The sequence below is a fragment of the Carcharodon carcharias genome, assembly GCF_017639515.1.
Source record: "Carcharodon carcharias isolate sCarCar2 chromosome 38 unlocalized genomic scaffold, sCarCar2.pri SUPER_38_unloc_3, whole genome shotgun sequence".
NCBI lineage: Eukaryota > Metazoa > Chordata > Chondrichthyes > Lamniformes > Lamnidae > Carcharodon > Carcharodon carcharias.
The window spans coordinates 266,108-288,495 of record NW_024470797.1 but is presented as its reverse complement, the minus strand read 5'-3'; the positions used below and the strand labels follow the sequence as shown (position 1 = coordinate 288,495).

The following is a 22,388-nucleotide window of genomic DNA, read 5'->3' as shown; positions in this document are numbered from 1 at the left end:
TGGAAGGGTCAGTAATGAGGGAGTGCCGCACTGTCAGTGGGTCAGTAGTGATGGAGAGCCACCCTTGTCGGATGGTCAGTGCTGAGGGAGAGCCACACTGTCAGAGGGTCAGTACTGCGGGAGGGCCGCACTGTGTGAGGGTCAGTACTGACGGAGCACCGCACTGTCGGAGGGTCAGTAGTGTGGGAGAGCTGCACTGTCGGAGGTTCATTGCTGAGGGAGAGCCGCACTGTCGGAGGGTCAGTGCTGAGGGAAGGCCACACTGTCGGAGGGTCAGTGCTGTGGGAGAACTGCAATATTGGAAGTTCAGTACTGAGGGAGCGGTGCACTGTCGTATAGTCTGTGCTGACGGGGTGGGTTTGGAGATGGAGGTCCCATTGCCTTACACTCCATCTATCACACTGAGACACTTCTTGTACTGTCTCCGCAGCCTTACCTACAGACCAATGATATTTTCCTCTTTTCCAGTGGAAATTTGCATTGCACATGGGCTGCTTCCGACCTCTGAGTTCGTCGTGTTTGTGTTTTTTCATTTGCTGCAGTCTTTATGCAACGTTAGCTGCATGGGAGAACCCTTGCACATGCCTCAACTTTGCACACCCAGGTACAACCCATTCCCAAGCAGTGTGCAGACTGATCACACAAGACAGGCTTCGTGCCATTCACTCGCATTTATTGACAAAGATAAGATTACATGGATTCAAGCGCATGTCTGCCTGATTTATATTGTTGATGCTACACCACCTGGTGCACTGCACTCCTTCCTTAATTGTAAATATTTCCAAGCATCCCTTGCAGAGCAAAGTTCAGCGCATGAACTGCTGTGCTACGATATAGTGCCACTCCAGAAATGCTGCTTTTGGACTTGGGGCAATGGTTGAAACAAGATGAACTGAATTCACAAAGCGCAGGCACCTCGTGGGACTCGGTTGAAGTTGTCCTGAAACACAAGGTTGATGGTGGCCCCTTCTCTCAACACAGTGAGAGAGCAGTTGCTGACTGGGTATTTATTGGCGTGGAGGGAGGTGCACTCCCTGTGACTGACTCAACCCCAGGCAGCTTGATGGCAATCAGCGTTTCAATTTGATGCACTAGTTCCACCTCTAAATGCAAAGCAATGCTCAGGGTAGCGCCAAATTCTACAGGAAACTCTTCAAGCAAAGCTAGGTGGATCTCAGCTCCAGTGGGAGGTGTCTTCTATCCCATATAGTCCAGGGACATGGAGCAGGCTGGGTCTGAAATCCGTAGGGCTCATGGCCGTTGAGGCCGGGAATTCCAATCCCCCGATGGATCCTCCCAGAGGCTGTCTGGTCAGGAACTGGAATGTGGGAATGGGAATGGTGGAGGGGGAGAGGGTCACTGACGTGGGGGTGGTGTGTGGGGGGGGGAGGGGAGGTGGAGGGGGGTGCGGAAGGGTAACCCTCAAGGGAACACGACAGGGGGGAGGGTGTCTTCGGAGGGAGAGGGGCAGGGGGAAATGGGGCGAAGGGTAAAGTTGGTGAGCGACTGGTAAGGGGTGAAGGCCGGACCATCAGGGCGGGGCACATAACTCCGGCAGGTAGGACCCCCCAGGTGGGGTCCGCAAGTGAGCGTGTAGCTATAGGTCACTTTGCCATACTTGAGGTAACAGACCAGGTCCTGCTGGCCGGAACAAAGTTCTACCTCACACGTGCCCAAGTGGTCATCAGTAACAATCACGTCGCTATCCCAGACCTCGATGGTCAACATCTGGCCAGTTCCTGCCTGCACCTCCCCCAGGTCCAACCTGGAGTTCCACGTCGGGTTGTTGTTGTTCGATACCACCGAGGTGGTGAGCTTCACCTGGCCGTATTGGACAGTGACGTAGCCGTCGGTGGCACTGAAGCGGTCCCCCCAGAGGTCGAACCCTTGCTTGACCGTCACCGACAGGCGCCCCATGCCCTTCACCTTGGGGCAGCACTGGCGGTCCAGCAGTCTGTCCTGGTGGCACAGGCAGGAGCAGGGGTCCCGCCAGTCCTGGTGCGAGCCGGAGGGGCACTGGGTGCCCCCGTCGCACTGCCGGGAGAGGGCGTTGGCTGTGATGTAGTCGCTGATGTAGCGCCGCAGGTTGACGTGGCGCGGGTCGGAGCGGGGCAGCAGGTGGTGGAGGGGCTCCAGGGCGTACCGCACCATGCCCGGACTGTCGGGCAGGCTGTCTGCCCAGCGGGTGAAGGCTGCACCATCCTCGGAGAAAAAGAGGTCCGCTCCCCGCCGGGCATTACCCCCCTTCACTTCCGTCTTCCGGTCCCTGAAGGCCTGGTGGACGCTGTCTCCGTGCCCCATGGCGCGCGCCAACTCCTTGCACCGCTGGAATCTCGCCGTGGCTCTGACCGCTATCCCCGTCTGGGTGCCGGCCTCCCTTGCCAGGCAGTCCTTTACCTCCTCCGAGGTATAGCCCTGGGACGCCGCCTCACAGGTCTGAATAGCCGTCACGTCCTTGAAGAGACCGCCCAGCACCACCGACCTGATGAAATGGGTGCCGTAGGTGGCCACCAGCTTCCTGTAGTGGTACCTGGTGCCCTCGTGTGAGGCGTTGGGCAGCAATGCCAGGGATTGCGCAAACTGGGCAGCCAAGAGGGGCTGGTCCTTCACCCGGTACTGGTAGTATTGGCAGTGGAACTCGTGGCTGGTGAAGCTGTACTTGTCCGATTTGGATCTCTTCATGCCAAAAGTCGTCAGCTTGGACTTGGAACCAGCCACCACGAAGTTGGCGGTGGTGTGCTTGATGAGTACCTGGAGGTCAGCCTTCCAATCGTTGGAGATGGCCGAGGTGGCGGACTTGGCCAGCTCAGCGGCGGAGCGGAAGAGGCGGCTGGACAGCGAGCGCGTGCAGGACGGACGGACCCGCCAGTCCACCAGCGAGAGGGGCAGGCGCTGCCGGGCATTGGCCAGCAGCCGGTTTCTGCAGAGGGTGCAGGTGCCGTCTGGGTGGAGCCAGGTGTCAACATCGATCACGGAGGCCCCCTTGGTGCGCAGGGTCACCACGTCGTAGCCCTCCCCCGCCAGCCTGGCCCCTGGTATGAAAGTGGTGCCAGAGCACTCATTGGCACTGCCTGTGTTGCACTGGCAGAGGGAGCCCCGGAAGATGCAGAGGAATAAGAGGCAGAATAATCCACTTGGCATGGTGGCATCGACAGCAGCTCCCATCAGTCGAGTCAGAGTATTCTGGAAAAGAAAGCAAAGGGTGTCAGACAGAGCCTCACCATCAGGGACCCCTTTCAATGTGTGAAAATCCGCATCAGGGAATCCTTATTAAAGCTGGGGACTCTTTCTTGTAAAGAGTAAAGAAGATTAAAAGTTTTGAATAGGATAGTTATTCATCCTGACAGATTTATGAGCTGTTAAAATTATTAATTTTTAAAGTGGATATCAAGAATTTTCAATTTAGTTTGACAGATTTATGAGCTGTTAAAATGATTAATTTTACAAGTGGATCAGAAGAATTTTCAGTTTAGTTTGACAGATTTATGAGCTGTTAAGAGGATTTAAGTCCTTTTAAATGGATGTGAAATACTGTTCCTTCATTTTTTCAGGTTTAAGGGTTGTTTGGATCATTTTTGAAGAGAATCGCAGAATTGCTTGCTTACATTGACAGACTTATGAGCAATTACGAGGCTCTATTGATGTGGATGATGAGCTGATTGTTTAATTTGAAAGATATATGAATTGTCAAGATGACCATTTTTTTTGTCAAGTGAATAATAAATAAGTTTGACAATTATGACGGAATCATGAGCCGTTAAGTGGACCTGTTGCAGTGGAACTGAAATAGATTTTTATTTTAACAGATTTATGAGCATCAATAAGACTCCCGAATGATCTTATAGTGCTCATGAACACTTACGGAGTGGATATATTGTGTGTGGGGTTGGGGAGTCATAGGGGGTGTGGGGTGATGTGGTTAGGTACATGGGGGAGAGGTTGTGCTTGGATGAGGTGCAATGCACAGCTGTGAGGGTAGAATGGGGGAGTAAGGGAATCTATGTGTGGCATTAGGAGCTGTGGGGAAAGGTGAAGTCATGTGGGATGTTACTTATTGTGTGGCATGGGGGTGAGGGTGGGTCCGGCAGGTGGGTAGATATGAGGGAATGAGTGTGGTCGTGTGTTTTGGGGGTGAAGCGGTGCAGAGGGGTAGATGGGGTGGTGGGCTCGGACATTCTAGACGGCAGGGATAGGTGAGGTTGGGTATAGGGTTCAGCAACCCATTTTAAACAGGGGGCCTCTAGATCTGGGAGCCCACTTTAAAGAGGGGGTGGACCTATCATAAGAGCCTGGTGCACAGCAGAGGGGAAGATGAGATGCTGATTCTGGAGACTGGAAGCAGACAGAGTGTGCTGGAATAGAGTCCAATATTCAGGGAACAGCAGCTGACGGGAAAAGCAGTGGGGGGGTGGGGAATGTTGGGGCTTTGTAAAAATTCTCTGCCCGCAGGCAATGGGTTATTGCTGGCATTAAATGTGTCAATGTCTCTGAAAACAGAGCAGGTACAGCCCAGGGTCAGATACGGAGGAAAGCTCGCTCTACACTGTCCCCATCAAACATTCACAGGATAGGTACAGCACGGGGTTAGATACAGAGTAAAGCTCCCTCTACACTATCCCCATCAAAGACTCCCTGGACAGGTACAGCAAAGGGTTAGATAGAGAGTAATGTTAGCTATACACTGTCACCATCAAACACTCCCAGGACAGGTACAGCACGGGGTTAGATACAGAGTAAATCTCCCTCTACACTGTCCCCATCAAACACTCCCAGGACAGGTACAGCACGGGGTTAGATACAGAGTAATGCTAACTCTACTCTGTCCCCAAATATCACTCCCAGGACAGGTACAGCATTGGTTTACATACAGAGTAATGCTCCCTCTACACCGTCCCAATCAAACAGTCGCTGGACAGGTACAGCACGGGGTAAGATACAGAGTAATTCACCCCCTACACTGGGCCCATCAAACACTCCCAGGACAGGTACAGCACGGGGTTAGATATAGAGCAAAGCTCCCTCAACACCGTCCCCATCAAACACTCCCAGCACAGGTACAGCACGGGCTAGATAGAGGGTAAAGCTCCCTCTACACTGTCCCAATCAAACACTCGCAGGACATGTACAGCACGAGGTTTGATTCAGAGTAAAGCTCCCTCTACACTGTCTCCATCAAACACTCCCAGGACAGGTACAGCACGGGGTTAGATAGAGAGTAAATCTCCCTCCACGCCGTCCCCATCAAACAAACTGAGGACAGGTACAGCACGGGGTTGGATACAGAGTAAAGCTCTCTCTACACTGTCCCCATCAAACATTCCCAGGACAGGTACAGCACGGGGTTAGACACAGATTAAAGCTCTCTCTACACTGTCCCCATCAAACATTCCCAGGACAGGTACAGCATGTGTAAAATAGAGAGTATATCTCCCTTTACACTGTCCCCATCAAATACTCCCTGGACAAGTACAGCACAGGGTTAGATACAGAGTAATGCTCCCTCTACACTGCCCCATTAAACACTCCCAGGACTGGAACACCCCGGGCTAGATACAGAGTAAATCACCCTCTACACAGTCCCCATCTAACACTCCCTGGACAGGTACAGCAAGGGGTTAGATACAGAGTAATGCTCCCTCTACACTATCCACATCAAACACTCCCAGGACAGGTACAGCACAGGGTTAGATAGAGAGTAAATCTCCCTCCACGCCGTCCCCATCAAACAAACTGAGGACAGGTACAGCACGGGGTTGGATACAGAGTAAAGCTCCCTCTACACTGTGCCCATCAAACACTCCCAAGACAGGTACAGCACGGGGTTAGACACAGAGTAAATCTCCCTCTGCAGTGTCCCCATCAAATACTCCCAGGACAGGTACAGCACGGGGTTAGATACAGAGTAAATCTCCCTCTACACTGTCCCAATCAAACATTCCCAGGACAGGTACAACACGGGGTTAGATAAAGAATAAATCACTCACTACTCCATCCCCATCAAACACTCCCAGGACAGGTACAGCACGGGGTTAGATACATAGTAAATCTCCCTCTACACTGTCCCCATCAAACACTCCCAGGACAGGTACAGCACGGGGTTAGATACAGAGTAAGACTCTCTCTACACCGTCCCCATCAAACACTCCCAGGACAGGTACAGCACGGGGTTAGATACAGAGTAAAGCTCCCTCTACACTGTCCCCATCAACCACACCCAGGACAGGAACAGCACGGGGTTAGATAAAGAAAAAATCTCCATCTAAACCGTCCCCATCAAACACTCCCAGGACAGGGACTGCACGGGGTTAGATACAGAGGAATCTCCTTCTACACTGTGCCCATCAAACACTCCCAGGACAAGTACAGCACGGGGTTCGATATAGAGTAATGCTCCCTCTATACTGTCCCATCAAACACTCATAGGACAGGTACAGCACGAGGTGAGATATAGAGTAAATCACCCTCTACACTGTCCCCATCAAACACTCCCAGGACAGGTACAGCACGGGGTTAGATAGAGAGTAAATCTCCCTCCACGCCGTCCCCATCAAACACTCCCAGGACATGTGCAGCACGGGGTTAGAAACAGAGTAAAGCTGCCTCTACACTGTCCCCATCAAACACTCCCAGGACAGGTACAGCACGGGGTTAGATATGGAGTAAATCTCCCTCTCCAGTGTCCCCATCAAATTCTCCCAGCAGAGGTAAAGCACGGGTTTAGATACTGGGTAAAGCTCCCTCTACACGTCTCAATCAAAAATTCGCAGGACATGTACAGCACGAGGTTTGATTCAGAGTAAAGCTCCCTCTACACTGTCCCCATCAAACACTCCCAGGACAGGTAGAGCACGGGGTTGGATACAAGTAAAGCTCCCTCTACACTGTCCCCTTCCAACACTCCCAGGACAGGTACACCATGGTGTTAGAAAGAGAGAATATCTCCCTCTACATTGACCCATCAAAGACTCGCAGGACTGGTACAGCATGGGGTTAGATAAAGAGTAAATCTCCCTCTACACTGTCACCAACAAACACTCCCAGGACAGGTACAGCACGGGGTTAGATACAGAGTAAAGCTCCTTCTACACCGTCCCCATCAAACACTCCCAGGACAGGTACAGCACGGAGTTAGATACAGAGTAAATCTCCCTCTACACCATCCACATCAAACACTCCCAGGACAGGTACAGCACGGTGTTAGATACAGAGTAAATCTCCCGCTACACTGTCCCCATCAAACACTCCCAGGACAGGTACAGCACGGGGTTAGATACAGAGTAAATCTCCCTCTACACTGTCCCCATCAAACACTCCCAGGACAGGTACAGCACGGGGTTAGGTACAGAGTAAAGCTCCCTCTACACCATCCCCATCAATAATCCCTGGACAGGTACTGCACGGGGTTATATACAGAGTAAATCTCCCTCTGCTCTGTCCCCATCAAACACTCCCTGGACAGGTACAGCACGGGGTTAGATACAGACTAAATCTCCCTCCACATGTCCCCATTAAACACTCCCAGGACAGGTACAGCAAGTCGTTAGAAACAGTGTATAGCTCCCTCTACACTATCCCCATCAAACAATCTCTGGAAAGGTACAGCACAGGGTTAGATACAGAGTAAAGCTCTCTCTACACTGTCCCCATCAAACATTCCCAGGACATGTACAGCATGGGGTAAAATAGAGAGTATATCTCCCTCTACACTGTCCCCATCGAACACTTCCAGGACAGGTACAGCATAGGGTTAGATACAGAGAAATGAACCCTCTACACTATACCCATCAAATACTCCCTGGACAAGTACAGCACAGGGTTAGATACAGAGTAATGCTCCCTCTACACTGCCCCATTAAAAACTCCCTGGACAGGAACAGCACGGGGTTAGATACAGAGTAAATCACCCTCTACACTGTCCCCAACAAAAACTCCCAGGAAAGGGACAGAATGTTGTTAGATACAGAGTAATGCTCCCTCTGCACTATCACAATCTAACACTCCCTGGACAGGAAACAGCACGGGGTTAGATACAGAGTAATGCTCCCTCTACACTATCAACATCAAACACTCCCTGGACAGGTACAGCACGGGGTTAGATACAGAGTAATGCTCCCTCTACACTGTCCCCATCAAACAATCCCAGGACAGGTATAGAACGGGTTTAGATACAGAGTAATGCTCCCTCTACACTGTCCCCATCAAACATTCCCTGGACAGGAACAGCACGGGGTTAGATAGAGAAAAAATCTCCATCTAAACCGTCCCCATCAAACACTCCCAGGACAGGTACAGCATGGGGTTAGATACAGAGTAAATCTCCTTCTACACTGTCCCCATCAAACACTCCCAGGACAGTTCCAGCACGGGGTTAGATTCAGAGTTATCCTCCCTCTACACTGTCCCCATCAAACACTCCCAGGACAGATACAGCACGGGGTTAGATACAGAGTAAAGCTCCCTCTACACTGTGCCCATCAAACACTCCCAAGACAGGTACATCACGGGGTTAGATACAGAGTAATGCTCCCTCTACACCGTCCCCAACAAACAATCCCAAGCCAGGAACAGCACGGGGTTAGATACAGAGTAAAGCTCCCTCTACACTGTCCCATCAAACACTCCCGAGACAGTTACAGCATAGGGTTAGATACAGAGTAAAGCTCCCTCTACACTGTCCCATCAAACACTCCCAGGACAGGTACAGCATAGGGTTAGATACAGAGTAATGCTCCCTCTACACTATCCCCATCAAATACTCCCTGGACAAGTACAGCACAGGGTTAGATACAGAGTAATGCTCCCTCTACACTGTCCCCATTAAACACTCCCCGGACAGGAACAGCACGGGGTTAGATACAGAGTAAATCACCCTCTACACTGTCCCCAACAAACACTCCCAGGACAGGTACAGCACGCGGTTAGATACAGAGTAAATCTCCTTCTACACTGTCCCCATCAAACACTCCCAGGACAGTTCCAGCACGGGGTTAGATTCAGAGTTATCCTCCCTCTACACTGTCCCCATCAAACACTCCCAGGACAGATACAGCACGGGGTTAGATACAGAGTAATGCTCCCTCTACACTGTCCCCATCAAACACTCCAAGGACAGCTACAGCACGGGGTTAGATACAGAGTAAAGCTCCCTCTACACCGTCCCCATCAAACCCTCCCAGGACAGGTACAGCACGGGGTTAGATACAGAGTAAATCTCCCTCTACACTGTCCCCAACAAACAATCCCAAGCCAGGAACAGCACGGGGTTAGATACAGAATAAAGCTCCCTCTACACTGTCCCATCAAACACTCATAGGACAGGTACAGCACGAGGTGAGATATTGAGAAAATCACCCTCTACACTGTCCCCATCAAACACTCCCAGGACAGGTACAGCATGGGGTTAGACAGAGATTAAATCTCCCTCCACACCCACCCCATCAAAAACTTCCAGGACAGGTACAGCACGGGGTTAGATAGAGAGTAAATCTCCCTTCACGCTGTCCCCATCAAACACTCCCAGGACAGGTACAGCATGGGGTTAGATACAGTGTAAATCTCCCTCTACACTGTGCCCATCAAACACTCCCAGGACAGGTACAGCACGGGGTTAGATACAGAGTAAAGCTCCCTCTACACTGTCCCCATCAAACACTCCCAGGACAGGTACAGCACGGGGTTAGATACAGAGTAAAGCTCCCTGTACACTGTCCCCATCAAACACACCCAGGACAGGTGCAGCACGGGGTTAGATACTGAGTAAATCTCCTTCCACACCGTCCCCATCAAATACTTCCTGGACAGGTACAGCACGGTGATAGGTACAGAGTAAAGCTCCCTCTACCCCATCCCCATCAAGAATCCCTGGACAGGTACAGCACGGGGTTATATACAGAGTAAATCTCCCTCTACTCTGTCCCCATCAAACACTCCCTGGACAGGTACAGCACGGGGTTAGATACAGACTAAATCTCCATCCACACCTTCCCCCTTAGAAACAGTGTATAGCTCCCTCTACACTATCCCCATCAAACACTCTCTGGTAAGGTTCAGCACAGGGATAGATACAGGGTAATTCTCTCTCTACACTGTCCCCAACAAACATTCCCAGGACAGGTACAGCACGGTGCTAGATACAGAGTAAAGCTCCCTCTACACCGTCCCCTTCCAACACTCCCAGGACAGGTACAGCATGGGGTAAAATAGAGAGTATATCTCCCTTTACACTGTCCCCATCAAATACTCCCTGGACAAGTACAGCACAGGGTTAGATACAGAGTAATGCTCCCTCTACACTGCCCCATTAAACACTCCCAGGACTGGAACACCCCGGGCTAGATACAGAGTAAATCACCCTCTACACTGTCCCCATCTAAAACTCCCTGGACAGGTACAGCACGGGGTTAGATACAGAGTAATGCTCCCTCTACCCTATCCACATCAAACACTCCATGGACAGGTACAGCACGGGGTTAGATACAGAGTAATGCTCCCTCTACACTGTCCCCATCAAACACTCCCAGGACAGGTACAGCACGGGGTTAGATACAAAGTAAAGCTCCCTCTACACCGTCCCTTCAAACACTTCCAGGACATGTACAGCACAGGGTTAGATATAGAGTAAAGCTCCCTCTAAACTGTCCCCATCAAACACTCCCAGTACAGATACGGCACGGGGTTAGATATAGAGTAAAGCTCCCTCTAAACTGTCCCCATCAAACACTCCCAGGACAGGTACAGCATGGGGTTAGATACAGAGTAAAGCTCCCTCTATACTGTCCCAATCAAACACTCCCACGACAGGTACAGCACGGGGTTAGATAGAGAGTAAATCTTCCTCCACAATGCCCCCATCAAACACGCCCTAACAGGTACAGCACGGGGTTAGATAGAGAGTAAATCTCCGTCCACGCCGTCCCCATCAAACAAACCGAGGACAGATACAGCACGTGGTTAGATAGAGAGTAAAGCTCCCTCTACACTGTGCCCATCAAACACTCCCAGGACAGGTACAGCACAGGGTTAGATACAGAATAAATCTCCCTCTTCACCGTCCCCATCAAACACTCCCAGGACAGGTACAGCACGGGGTTAGATACAGAGTAAAGCTCCCTCTACACTGTCCCCATCAAACACTTTCAGGACAGGTACAGCAGGGGGTTAGATACAGAGTATAGCTCCCTCTACACTGTCTCCATCGAAAACTCCCAGGACATGTACATCACCGAGTTAGATATAGAGTAAATCTCCCTCTACACTGTCCCCATCAAACAATCCCAGGACAGGAACATCACGGGGTTAGATAACGAAAGAATCTCCATCTAAACCGTCCCCATCAAACACTCCCAGGACAGGTAGGGCACGGGGTTAGATAGAGAGTAATCTCCTTCTACACTGTGCCCATCAAACACTCCCAAGACAGGTACAGCACGGGGTTAGATACAGAGTAATGCTCCCTCTACACCGTCCGCAACAAACAATCCCAGGCCAGGTACAGCACGGGGTTAGATATAGAGTAAAGCTCTCTCTATACTGTCCCATCAAACACTCATAGGACAGGTACAGCACGAGGTGAGATATAGAGTAAATCTCCCTACACACCCACCCCTTCAAACACTCCCAGGACTGGTACAGCACGGGGTTAGATAGAGAGTAAATCTCCCTCCACGCCGTCCCCATCAAACACTCCCAGGACAGGTACAGCATGGGGTTAGATACGGAGTAAATCTCCCTCTCCAGCGTCCCCATCAAATACTCCCAGGACAGGTACGGCACGGGGTTAGATAGAGAGTAATCTCCTTCTACACTGTGCCCATCAAACACTCCCAAGACAGGTACAGCACGGGGTTAGATACAGAGTAATGCTCCCTCTACACCGTCCCCAACAAACAATCCCAGGCCAGGTACAGCACGGGGTTAGATATAGAGTAAAGCTCTCTCTATACTGTCCCATCAAACACTCATAGGACAGGTACAGCACGAGGTGAGATATAGAGTAAATCTCCCTACACACCCACCCCATCAAACACTCCCAGGACTGGTACAGCACGGGGTTAGATAGAGAGTAAATCTCCCTCCACGCCGTCCCCATCAAACACTCCCAGGACAGGTACAGCATGGGGTTAGATACAGTATAAATCTCCCTCTACATTGTTCCCATCAAACACTCCCAGGACAGGTGCAGCACAGGGATAGATACAGAGTAAATCTCCCTCTACACTGTGCCCATCAAACACTCCCAGGACAGGTACAGCACGGGGTTAGATACAGAGTAAAGCTGCCTCTACACTGTCCCCATCAAACACTCCCAGGACAGGTACAGCACGAGTTTAGATATAGAGCAAAGCTCCCTCAACACCGTGCCCATCAAACACTCCCAGGACAGGTACAGCACGGGGTTAGATACAGAGTAAAGCTCCTTATACACTGTCCCCATCAAACACTCCCAGGACAGGTACAGCATGGGGTTAGATACGGAGTAAATCTCCCTCTCCAGCGTCCCCATCAAATACTCCCAGGACAGGTACAGCATGGGGTTAGATACGGAGTAAATCTCCCTCTCCAGCGTCCCCATCAAATACTCCCAGGACAGGTACAGCACGGGGTTAGATAGAGAGTAATCTCCTTCTACACTGTGCCCATCAAACACTCCCAAGACAGGTACAGCACGGGGTTAGATACAGAGTAATGCTCCCTCTACACCGTCCCCAACAAACAATCCCAGGCCAGGTACAGCACGGGGTTAGATATAGAGTAAAGCTCTCTCTATACTGTCCCATCAAACACTCATAGGACAGGTACAGCACGAGGTGAGATATAGAGTAAATCTCCCTACACACCCACCCCATCAAACACTCCCAGGACTGGTACAGCACGGGGTTAGATAGAGAGTAAATCTCCCTCCACGCCGTCCCCATCAAACACTCCCAGGACAGGTACAGCACGGGGTTAGATACAGTATAAATCTCCCTCTACATTGTTCCCATCAAACACTCCCAGGACAGGTACAGCACGGGGTTAGATACAGAGTAAAGCTCCCTCTACACTGTCCCCATCAAACACTCCCAGGACAGGTACAGCACGAGTTTAGATATAGAGCAAAGCTCCCTCAACACCGTGCCCATCAAACACTCCCAGGACAGGTACAGCATGGGGTTAGATACAGAGTAAAGCTCCTTATACACTGTCCCCATCAAACACTCCCAGGACAGGTACAGCATGGGGTTAGATACGGAGTAAATCTCCCTCTACACTGTCCCCATCAAACACTCCCAGGACAGGTAGAGCACGTGGTTGGATACAAGTAAAGCTCCCTCTACATTGACTCATCAAAGACTCGCAGGACTGGTACAGCACGGGGTTAGATACAGAGTAAATCTCCCTCTACACTGTCACCAACAAACACTCCCAGGACAGGTACAGCACGGGGTTAGATACAGAGTAAAGCTCCCTCTACACCATCCCCATTAATAATCCCTGGACAGGAACAGCATGGGGTTATATACAGAGTAAATCTCCCTCTACTCTGTCCCCATCAAACACTCCCTGGACAGGTACAGCACGGGGTTAGATACAGACTAAATCTCCCTCCACACCGTCCCCCTTAAACACTCCCAGGACAGGTACAGCAAGTCGTTAGAAACAGTGTACAGCTCCCTCTACACTATCCCCATCAAACACTCTCTGGAAAGGTACAGCACAGGGATAGATACAGAGTAAAGCTCTCTCTACACTGTCCCCATCAAACATTCCCAGGACAGGTACAGCATGGGGTAAAATAGAGAGTATATCTCCCTTTACACTGTCCCCATCAAATACACCCTGGACAAGTACAGCACAGGGTTAGATACAGAGTAATGCTCCCTCTACACTGTCCCCATCAAACACTCCCAGGACTGGAACACCCCGGGCTAGATACAGAGTAAATCACCCTCTACACTGTCCCCATCTAACACTCCCTGGACAGGTACAGCATGGGGTTAGATACAGAGTAATGCTCCCTCTACACTATCCACATCAAACACTCCATGGACAGGTACAGCACGGGGTTAGATACAGAGTAATGCTCCCTCTACACTGTCCCCATCAAACACTCCCAGGACAGGTTACAGCATGGGGTTAGATACAGAGTAATGCTCCCTCTACACTGTCCCCATCAAACACTCCCAGGACAGGTACAGCATGGGGTTAGATACAGAGTAAAGCTCCCTCTACGCCGTCCCCATCATACACTCCCAGGACAGGTACAGCACGGGGTTAGATACAGAGTAAAGCTCCCTCTACACTGTCCCCATCAAACACTCCCAGGACAGGTACAGCACGGGGTTAGATAAAGACTAAAGCTACCTCTACACTGTCTCCATCAAACACTCCCAGGACAGGTACAGCACAGGGTTAGATACAGAGTAAATCTCCCTCTAAACCTTCCCCCTCAAACACTCCCAGGACAGGTACAGCATGTGGTTAGAAACCGTCTATAGCTCCCTCTACACTATCCACATCAAACACTTTCAGGACAGGTATAGCACGGGGTTAGATACAGAGTTAAACTCCCTCTACACCGTCCCCATCAAACACTCACAGGACAGGTGAAGCACATATTTCGGCGTAGAGGCAAATTTCTGCCTAAAGACTATATTAGATCCAAGTCTGTAAGGCACACCTGTGTTTCTGTTGTTCTGTAAGTAAACCACAACGAACCCCTTAATTATATTTCAGCTGCAAATCTCTTCTGTGTATCTGTTATTGTATATATAAAGCACCATGAACCCCTCGATTAGATTGCAGTCTGTAACTCACTCCAAGGAATCTGTTATTTTATAAAAACCACTACAAACCCTCGATTAGATTCCAGCCTGTAACTCACTCCCGGCTACCTGTTATTCTATATATAAACCACCCCGTACCTCTCGATTAGATTCCTGTCTGTAACTAACTGCGTAGCATCTGGTTTTCTAAATCTAACCAGCCCCTAAGGCCTCATTTATACTTCATTCTTTGACTCACTCCCGTTTATCTGTTATTATAAACCACCCCGAACTCCTCGATTAGATTTCAGTAAGTAACTCACTCCCAGGTATCTCTTATTCTATATATAAACCAACTCGAACCACTCGATTAGATTCCAGATTGTAACTCACTCCCAGGTATCTGTTATTCTATATATAAAGCACCCCGAACTCTCCATTAGATTCCAGTCTGTAACTCACTCTCGGGTATCTGTTAATCCAAATATAATCCACCCCGAACCCCTAGTTTAGATTCCAGTCTGTAACTCACCCCCGGGTATCTGTTATTCTATATATGAACCACCCCAAACCCCTCGATTACATTCCAGTGTGTAACACACTCCCGGGTATCAGTTATTCTATATATAAAGCCCCACGAACCCCTCGATTAGATTCCAGTCTGTAACTCCCTCCCGGGTATTGTTATTCTATATATAAACCACCCCGAACCCCTCGATTAGATTCCAGTCTGTAACTCACTCCCGGGTATCTGTTATTCTATATATAAACCACCCCGAACCCCTTTTTAGATGCCAGTCTATAACTCACTCCCAAGTAAGCTTTATTGAATATATGCACCACCCCAATCTCTCCATTTATTCCAATCTGTACCTGATCCCCGGGTATGTGTTATTCTGTATATAAAACACCCCAAAAATCCTCGATTAGATTCTGGTCTGTAACTCGCTCCCGGGTATCTGTTATTCTATTTTTAACAACCCGAAACCCTCGATTGGATTCCAATCTGTAACTCACACCCGACTATCTGTAATTACTATATAAACCACCCCGAACTCCTTAATTATATTCCCATCTGTAACTCTCTCCCGGTTACCTGTTATTCTATATATAAACTACCCCAAACCCCTCGATTAGATTCCAGTCTCTAAATCACTACTGGGTATCTGATATTCTATATGTAATTCACCCGGAACCCATCGATTAGATTTCAGTCTGTAACTCACTCCCTGGTATCTGTTATTCTATATATAACCCACCCCGAATCCCTCAATTAGAGTCCAATCAGTTACTCACTCCCGGGTATCTGTTATTCTATAAGTAAACTGTCTCCCGGTTATTTGTTATTCTCTATAGAAACCTCCCCGAACCCCTCGTTCCGATTCCAGTCTGTAGCTCAATCCCGGGTATCTTCTATTCTATATATAAACCACCCTGAACCCCTCGATTAGATTCCAGTCTGTAACTCATTCCCGGGTATCTGTCATTATATATATAAACCACCCCAAAGACTACGATTAAATTCCAGTCTGTAGCTCAATCCTGGGTATCTTCTATTCTACATATAAACCACCCTGAAGCGCTCGATTAGATTCCAGTGTATAACTCACTCCCGGGTATCTGTAATTCTCTATATAAACCACACCTTACCCTTCGATTTGCTTCCAGTCTATAATTCACTCCCGGGTATCTGTTATTCTATATATAAATCACCCCGATATCTCCATTAGTTTAAAGTCTGTAACGAACCCCCGGGTATCTCTTATTCTATATATAGACCAGCCCAAATACCTCGATTAGATTCCAGTCTGTAACTCACTCCCAGGTATCTGTTATTCTATTTATAAACCATTCAGAACACCTCGATTCGATTCCTGTCTGTATCCCGTATCTCATTCCCTGGTAACTGTTATTCTATATGTAAAACACCCCGAACACCTCGATTAGACTCTAGTCTGTAACTCACTCCCGGGTATCTGTTATTCTATATATAACCCCCCCCCCCCCCCCCCCCCCCGAAACCCTCGATTAGAATCCGGTTTGTAACTCACTCCCGGGTATCTGTTATTCTATATATAAACCACTCCGAACACCTCGATTAGATTCCAGTCTGTAACTCACTACCGGGTATCTGTTATTCTATATATAAACCAACCCGAACCCCTTGATTAGATTCCAATCATTGACTCACTGCCGGTTTTGTGTAATTCAACATTTTAAACAAACCTTAAACCCTCGAATTGTTACCAGTTTGTACCTCTCTCCGGTGTATCTGTTATTCTATATGTAAACCATCCAAACCTCTTGATTAAATTCCAGTCTGTAACTCACTCCCAGGTATCTGTTATTCAGTATATAAACCCCCGAAACCCTCGATTAGATTCCAGTCTGTAACTCACTCCCGGGTATCTGTTATTTTATATATAAATCACCCCGAAAACCTCGATAAGATTCCTGTCTGTAACTCACTCCCGGATATCTATTATTCTATATATAAACAATCCCGAACGCCTCAATGAGATTCCAGTCTGTACGTCACTCCTGGGCATCTGTTATTCTATTTATATACCACCCCAAACTCCTCGATTAGATTCCAGTCTGTAACTCACTCCCAGGTATCTGTTGTTCTGTATATAAACCACCCCAAACACCTCGATTAGATTCCAGACTGTAACTCACTCACGTTTACCTCTTTTTCACTATATAAACCACCCCGAATCCCCTCGGTTAGACTCCAGTCTGTAACTCACTCCCGGGTAACTGCTAGTCTATATATAATCAACCCCGAACCCGTCAATTAGCTTCCAGTCTGTAACTCACTCCCAGGTATCTGTTATTCTATATATAAACCACCCCGAACCCCTCGATTAGTTTCCCGTCTGTAACTGACTCCCGGTTACCTGTAATTATATATATAAACCCCACCGAAACCCTCGATTAGATTCCAGCCTGTAACCCACTCCCAGGTATCTGTTATTTTATATATAAACACCCCGAACCCTCGATTAGATTCGAGACTCTAACTCAATCTCAGGCATCTGTTATTCTGCATATAAAACTTCCCGAACCCCTCAATTAGATTCCAACCCGTAACTCACTCCTGGGTATCTGTTATTATATATATAAACCACCACGAAACCCTCGATTTAGATTCCAGTCTGTAACTCACTCCTGGGTATCTGTTATTCTATATATAAACCCCCGAAACCCTCGATTAGATTCCAGTCTGTAACTCACTCCCGGGTATCTGTTATTTTATATATAAAGCCCCTGAAAACCTCGATAAAATTCCTGTTTGTAACTCACGCCAGGATATCTGTTATTCTATATATAAACCACCCCGAACCCCTCGATCAGATTCCAGTCTGTAACTCACTCCCGTGTATCTGTTATTCCATTTATAAACACTGCGAAACACTCGATTAGATTCCACTCTGTAGCTATCTCTAATTCTCTATATAAACCACCCTGACACCCTTAATTATATTCCAGTCTGTAAGTCTCTCCTGGGTATCTGTTATTCTATTTATAAACAGCACCGAAACCCACAATTAGATTCTAGTATGTAACTCACTCCCCGGCATCTGCTATTCTATATATAAAACAACTGAACCCCTCGATTTGATTCCAGTCTGTAACTCACTCCCGGGTATCTTTTATTCTATATATAAACCACCCTGAACCCCTCATTTAGATTCCAGTCTGTAACTCAATCCCCAGTATCTGTTTTTCTATTTATAAACAACTCTGAACCCCTCGATTAGTTTCTAGTCTGTAACTCACTCCCGGGTGTCTTTTATTCTATATATAAACCACCCAAACCGCTCGATGAGATTCCAGTCTGTAACTCACTCCCGGGTACCTCTTATTCAATACATAAACCACACCGAACATCTCGATTTGATTCCAGTCTATAACTCACTCCCGGGTATCTTTTATTCAATATATACACCACCCCGATCTCTCCATTATATTCCTGTATTGTCTGTAACTAACCCCGGGGTATCTGTTATTCTTTATATAACCCACCACGTCCCCCATGATTAGATTCCAGTCAGTAACTCACTCCCAGGTATCTGTTATTTTATATATTAACCCCCCGAACCCCTCGATTAGATTCCAGTCTGTAACTCACACCCAGGTATCTGTTATTCTGTATATAAACCACCGCGAGCCTCTCGATTAGATTCCAGCCTGTAATTCAGTCCCGGGTATCTGTTATTCTATATATAAACCCCTGAACCCCTCGATTAGATTCTATCTGTAACACACTTCCAGGTATGTTATTCTACATAAACCACCCCTTACACCTCGATTAGCTTCCAGTCAATAACTCACTCCCGGCTATCTGTTGTTCTATATAAAAACTATCCTGAACCCCTCAATTAGATTCTAGCCTCTAACTTACTCCCGGTATCTGTTATTCTATATATAAACAACCCCGAGCCCCTCGATGAGATTCCAGTCTGTAAGTCACTCCTGGGCATCTGTTATTCCATATATAAACCACCCCGAACTCCTCGATTAGATTCCAGTCTGTAACTCACTCCCGGATATCTGTTATTCTATAAATAAATCACCCCAAACACCTCGATTAGATTCCAATCTATAACTCCCTCACGCTTACCTCTTTTTCGCTATATAAACCACCCCGAAGCCCCTCGGTTAGACTCCAGACTGTAACTCAATCCCGGGTATCTGTTAGTCTATATATAATCAACCCCGAACCTCTCGATTAGCTTCCAGTCTGTAACTGACTCCCGGATATCTGTAATTCTATACATAAACCCCACCGAAACCCTCGATTAGATTCCAGTCTGTATCCCTCTCCCAGGTATCTGTTATTTTACATATAAACCCCGAACCCTCGATTAGATTCGAGTCTCAAACTCAATCTCCGGCATCTGTTATTCTGCATATAAAACTTCCTGAAACCCTCAATTAGATTCCAGCCAGTAACTCACTCCTGGGTATCTGTTATTATATAAATAAACCACCCCGAAACCCTCGATTTAGATTCCAGTCTGTAACTCACTCCCCGGCATCTGTTATTCTCTATATAAACCATCCTGAAACCCTCGATTAGATTTCAGTGTTTAACTCCCTCCCGGGTATCTGTTATTCTATATATAAACCACCCCGACTCCCTTGATTAGATTCCAGACGGTAACACACACCCTTTTATGTATTATTCTATATATGTACAAGCTGAACCCCTCCATTAGATTCCAGTCTGCAATTCATTCCCGGGTATCTGCTATTCTATATATAAACACCGCGAAACCCTCGATTAGACTCCAGTCTGTAACTCACTCCCGGGTATTGGTTATTCTATATATAAACCACCCCGGACCCCTCGATTAGATTCCAGTATGCAACTAACTCCCGGGTATCTTTTATTCTATATATAAACCACCCAAAACGTATGATTAGATTCCAGCCTGTAACTTACTCCTGGGTATCTGCTATTCTATGTATAAACCACCCCGAACCCCAGATTAGATTCCGGTCTGTAACTCACTCCTGGGTATCTGTTATTCTATATATAAACCACCCTTAACCCCTCGATTAGATTCCAGTCAGTAACTCATTCTCGGGTATCTGTTATTCCATATATAAACCACCCTTAACCCCTCGATTAGATTCCAGTCAGTAACTCACTCTCAGGTATCAGTTATTCCATATATAAACCACCCCAAACCCCTCAATTAGATTCCAGTCTGTAACTCACTGCCGGGTATCTGTTATTCTATACATAAACCACCCCGAACCCCTCGATTAGATTCCAGTCAGTAACTCACTCTCGGGTATCTGTTATTCCATATATAAACCACCCCAAACACCTCGATTAGATTCCAGTCCGTAACTCACTCCCGGGTATCTGTTATTCTATATATAAACCCACTGAACCCCTCGATTAGATTCCAGTCTGTAACTCATTCCTGGGTATCTGTTATTCTATATATAAACCACCCTTAACCCCTCGATTAGATTCCAGTCTGTAACTCACTCCTGGGTATCTGTTATTCTATATATAAACCCCCCCCCCCACCTCGATTAGATTCCAGTGTGTAACTCACTCCTGGGTATCTGTTATTCTATATATAAACCACCCCAAACCCCTCGATTAGATTCCAGTCTGTAATTCACTCCTGGGTATCTGTTATTCTATGTATAAACCACCCCGAACCCCAGATTAGATTCCAGTCTGTAACTCACTCCTGGGGTATCTGTTATTCTATATATAAACCACCCTTAACCCCTCGATTAGATTCCAGTCAGTAACTCACTCTCAGGTATCTGTTATTCCATATATAAACCACCCCAAACCCCTCGATTAGATTCCAGTCTGTAACTCACTCCCGGGTATCTGTTATTCTATATATAAACCACGCTGAACCCCTCGATTAGATTCCAGTCAGTAACTCATTCTCGGGTATCTGTTATTCCATCTATAAACCACCCCAAACCCCTCGATTAGATTCCAGTCTGTTACTCACTCCTGGGTATCTGTTATTATATACATAAACCACACCGAAACCCTCGATTTAGATACCAGTCTGTTACTCACTCCTGTGTATCTGTTATTATGTATATAAACCATCTTGAAACCCTCGATTTAGATTCCATTCTGTAACTCACTCCCCGGCATCTGTTATTCCCTAGAAAAACCATCCTGAAACCCTCGATTAGATTCCAGTCTGTAACTCACTCCTAGGCGTCTGTTATTCTATATATAAACCACCCCGACTCCCTTAATTAGAATCCAGATGGTAATACACACCCTGTTATGTATTATTCTATATATGTACAAGCTGAACCCCTCCATTAGAGTCCAGTCTGTAACTCACTCCCGGGTATCTGCTATTCTATGTTTAAACACCGCGAAACCCTCGATTAGATTCCAGCCTGTAACTTACTCCTGGGTATCTGCTATTCTATATATAAACACCGCGAAACCCTCGATTAGATTCCAGTATGCAACTAACTCCCGGGAATCTTTTATTCTATATATAAACCACCCAAAACGCATGATTAGATTCCAGGCTGTAACTTACTCCTGGCTATCTCTTATTCTATATATAAACTACCCCGAACCCCTAGATTAGATTCCAGTCTGTAACTCACTCCTGGCTATCTCTTATTCTATATATAAACCACCCCGAACCCCTCGATTAAATTCCAGTCACTAACTCACTCTCAGGTATCTGTTATTCCATATATAAACCAACCCAAACCCCTCGATTAGATTCCAGTCTGTAACTCACTCCCGGGTATCTGTTATTCTATATATAAACCCGCTGAACCCCTCGATTAGATTCCAGTCTGTAACTCACTCCTGGGAATCTGTTATACTATATATAAAAAACCACCCCGAACCCCTCGATTAGATTCCAGTCTGTAACTCACTCTCGGGTATCTGTTATTCTATATATAAACCCGTTGAACCCCTCGATTAGATTCCAGACTGTAACTCACTCCTGGGAATCTGTTATTCTATTTCTAAACCATCCCGAACCCCTCGTTTAGATTCCAGTCTGTAACTCACTCCCAGGTATCTGTTACTTTATTTTAAAACCGTCCCGAACTCCTCAATTATATTCCAGCCTGCAACTCACTCCTGGGTATCTGCTCACCTTCTTA

The 22,388-nt window shown here is 47.5% G+C and overlaps 1 protein-coding gene across 1 annotated transcript in view; it reads right to left on the bottom strand.

The window, feature by feature from the left end:
• Positions 1 to 671: 671 nt before the first annotated feature.
• LOC121274818 (perforin-1-like) overlaps positions 672 to 22,388 on the bottom strand; it is a 36,426-nt gene continuing 14,709 nt past the window's right edge. Inside the window, exon 2 of the mRNA XM_041182181.1 lies at positions 672 to 3,183. Within this exon, the coding sequence (XP_041038115.1) occupies positions 1,423 to 3,165 (1,743 nt within the window). The 5' untranslated portion in view covers positions 3,166 to 3,183 and the 3' untranslated portion in view covers positions 672 to 1,422. The remainder of the gene's footprint in view (positions 3,184 to 22,388) is intronic.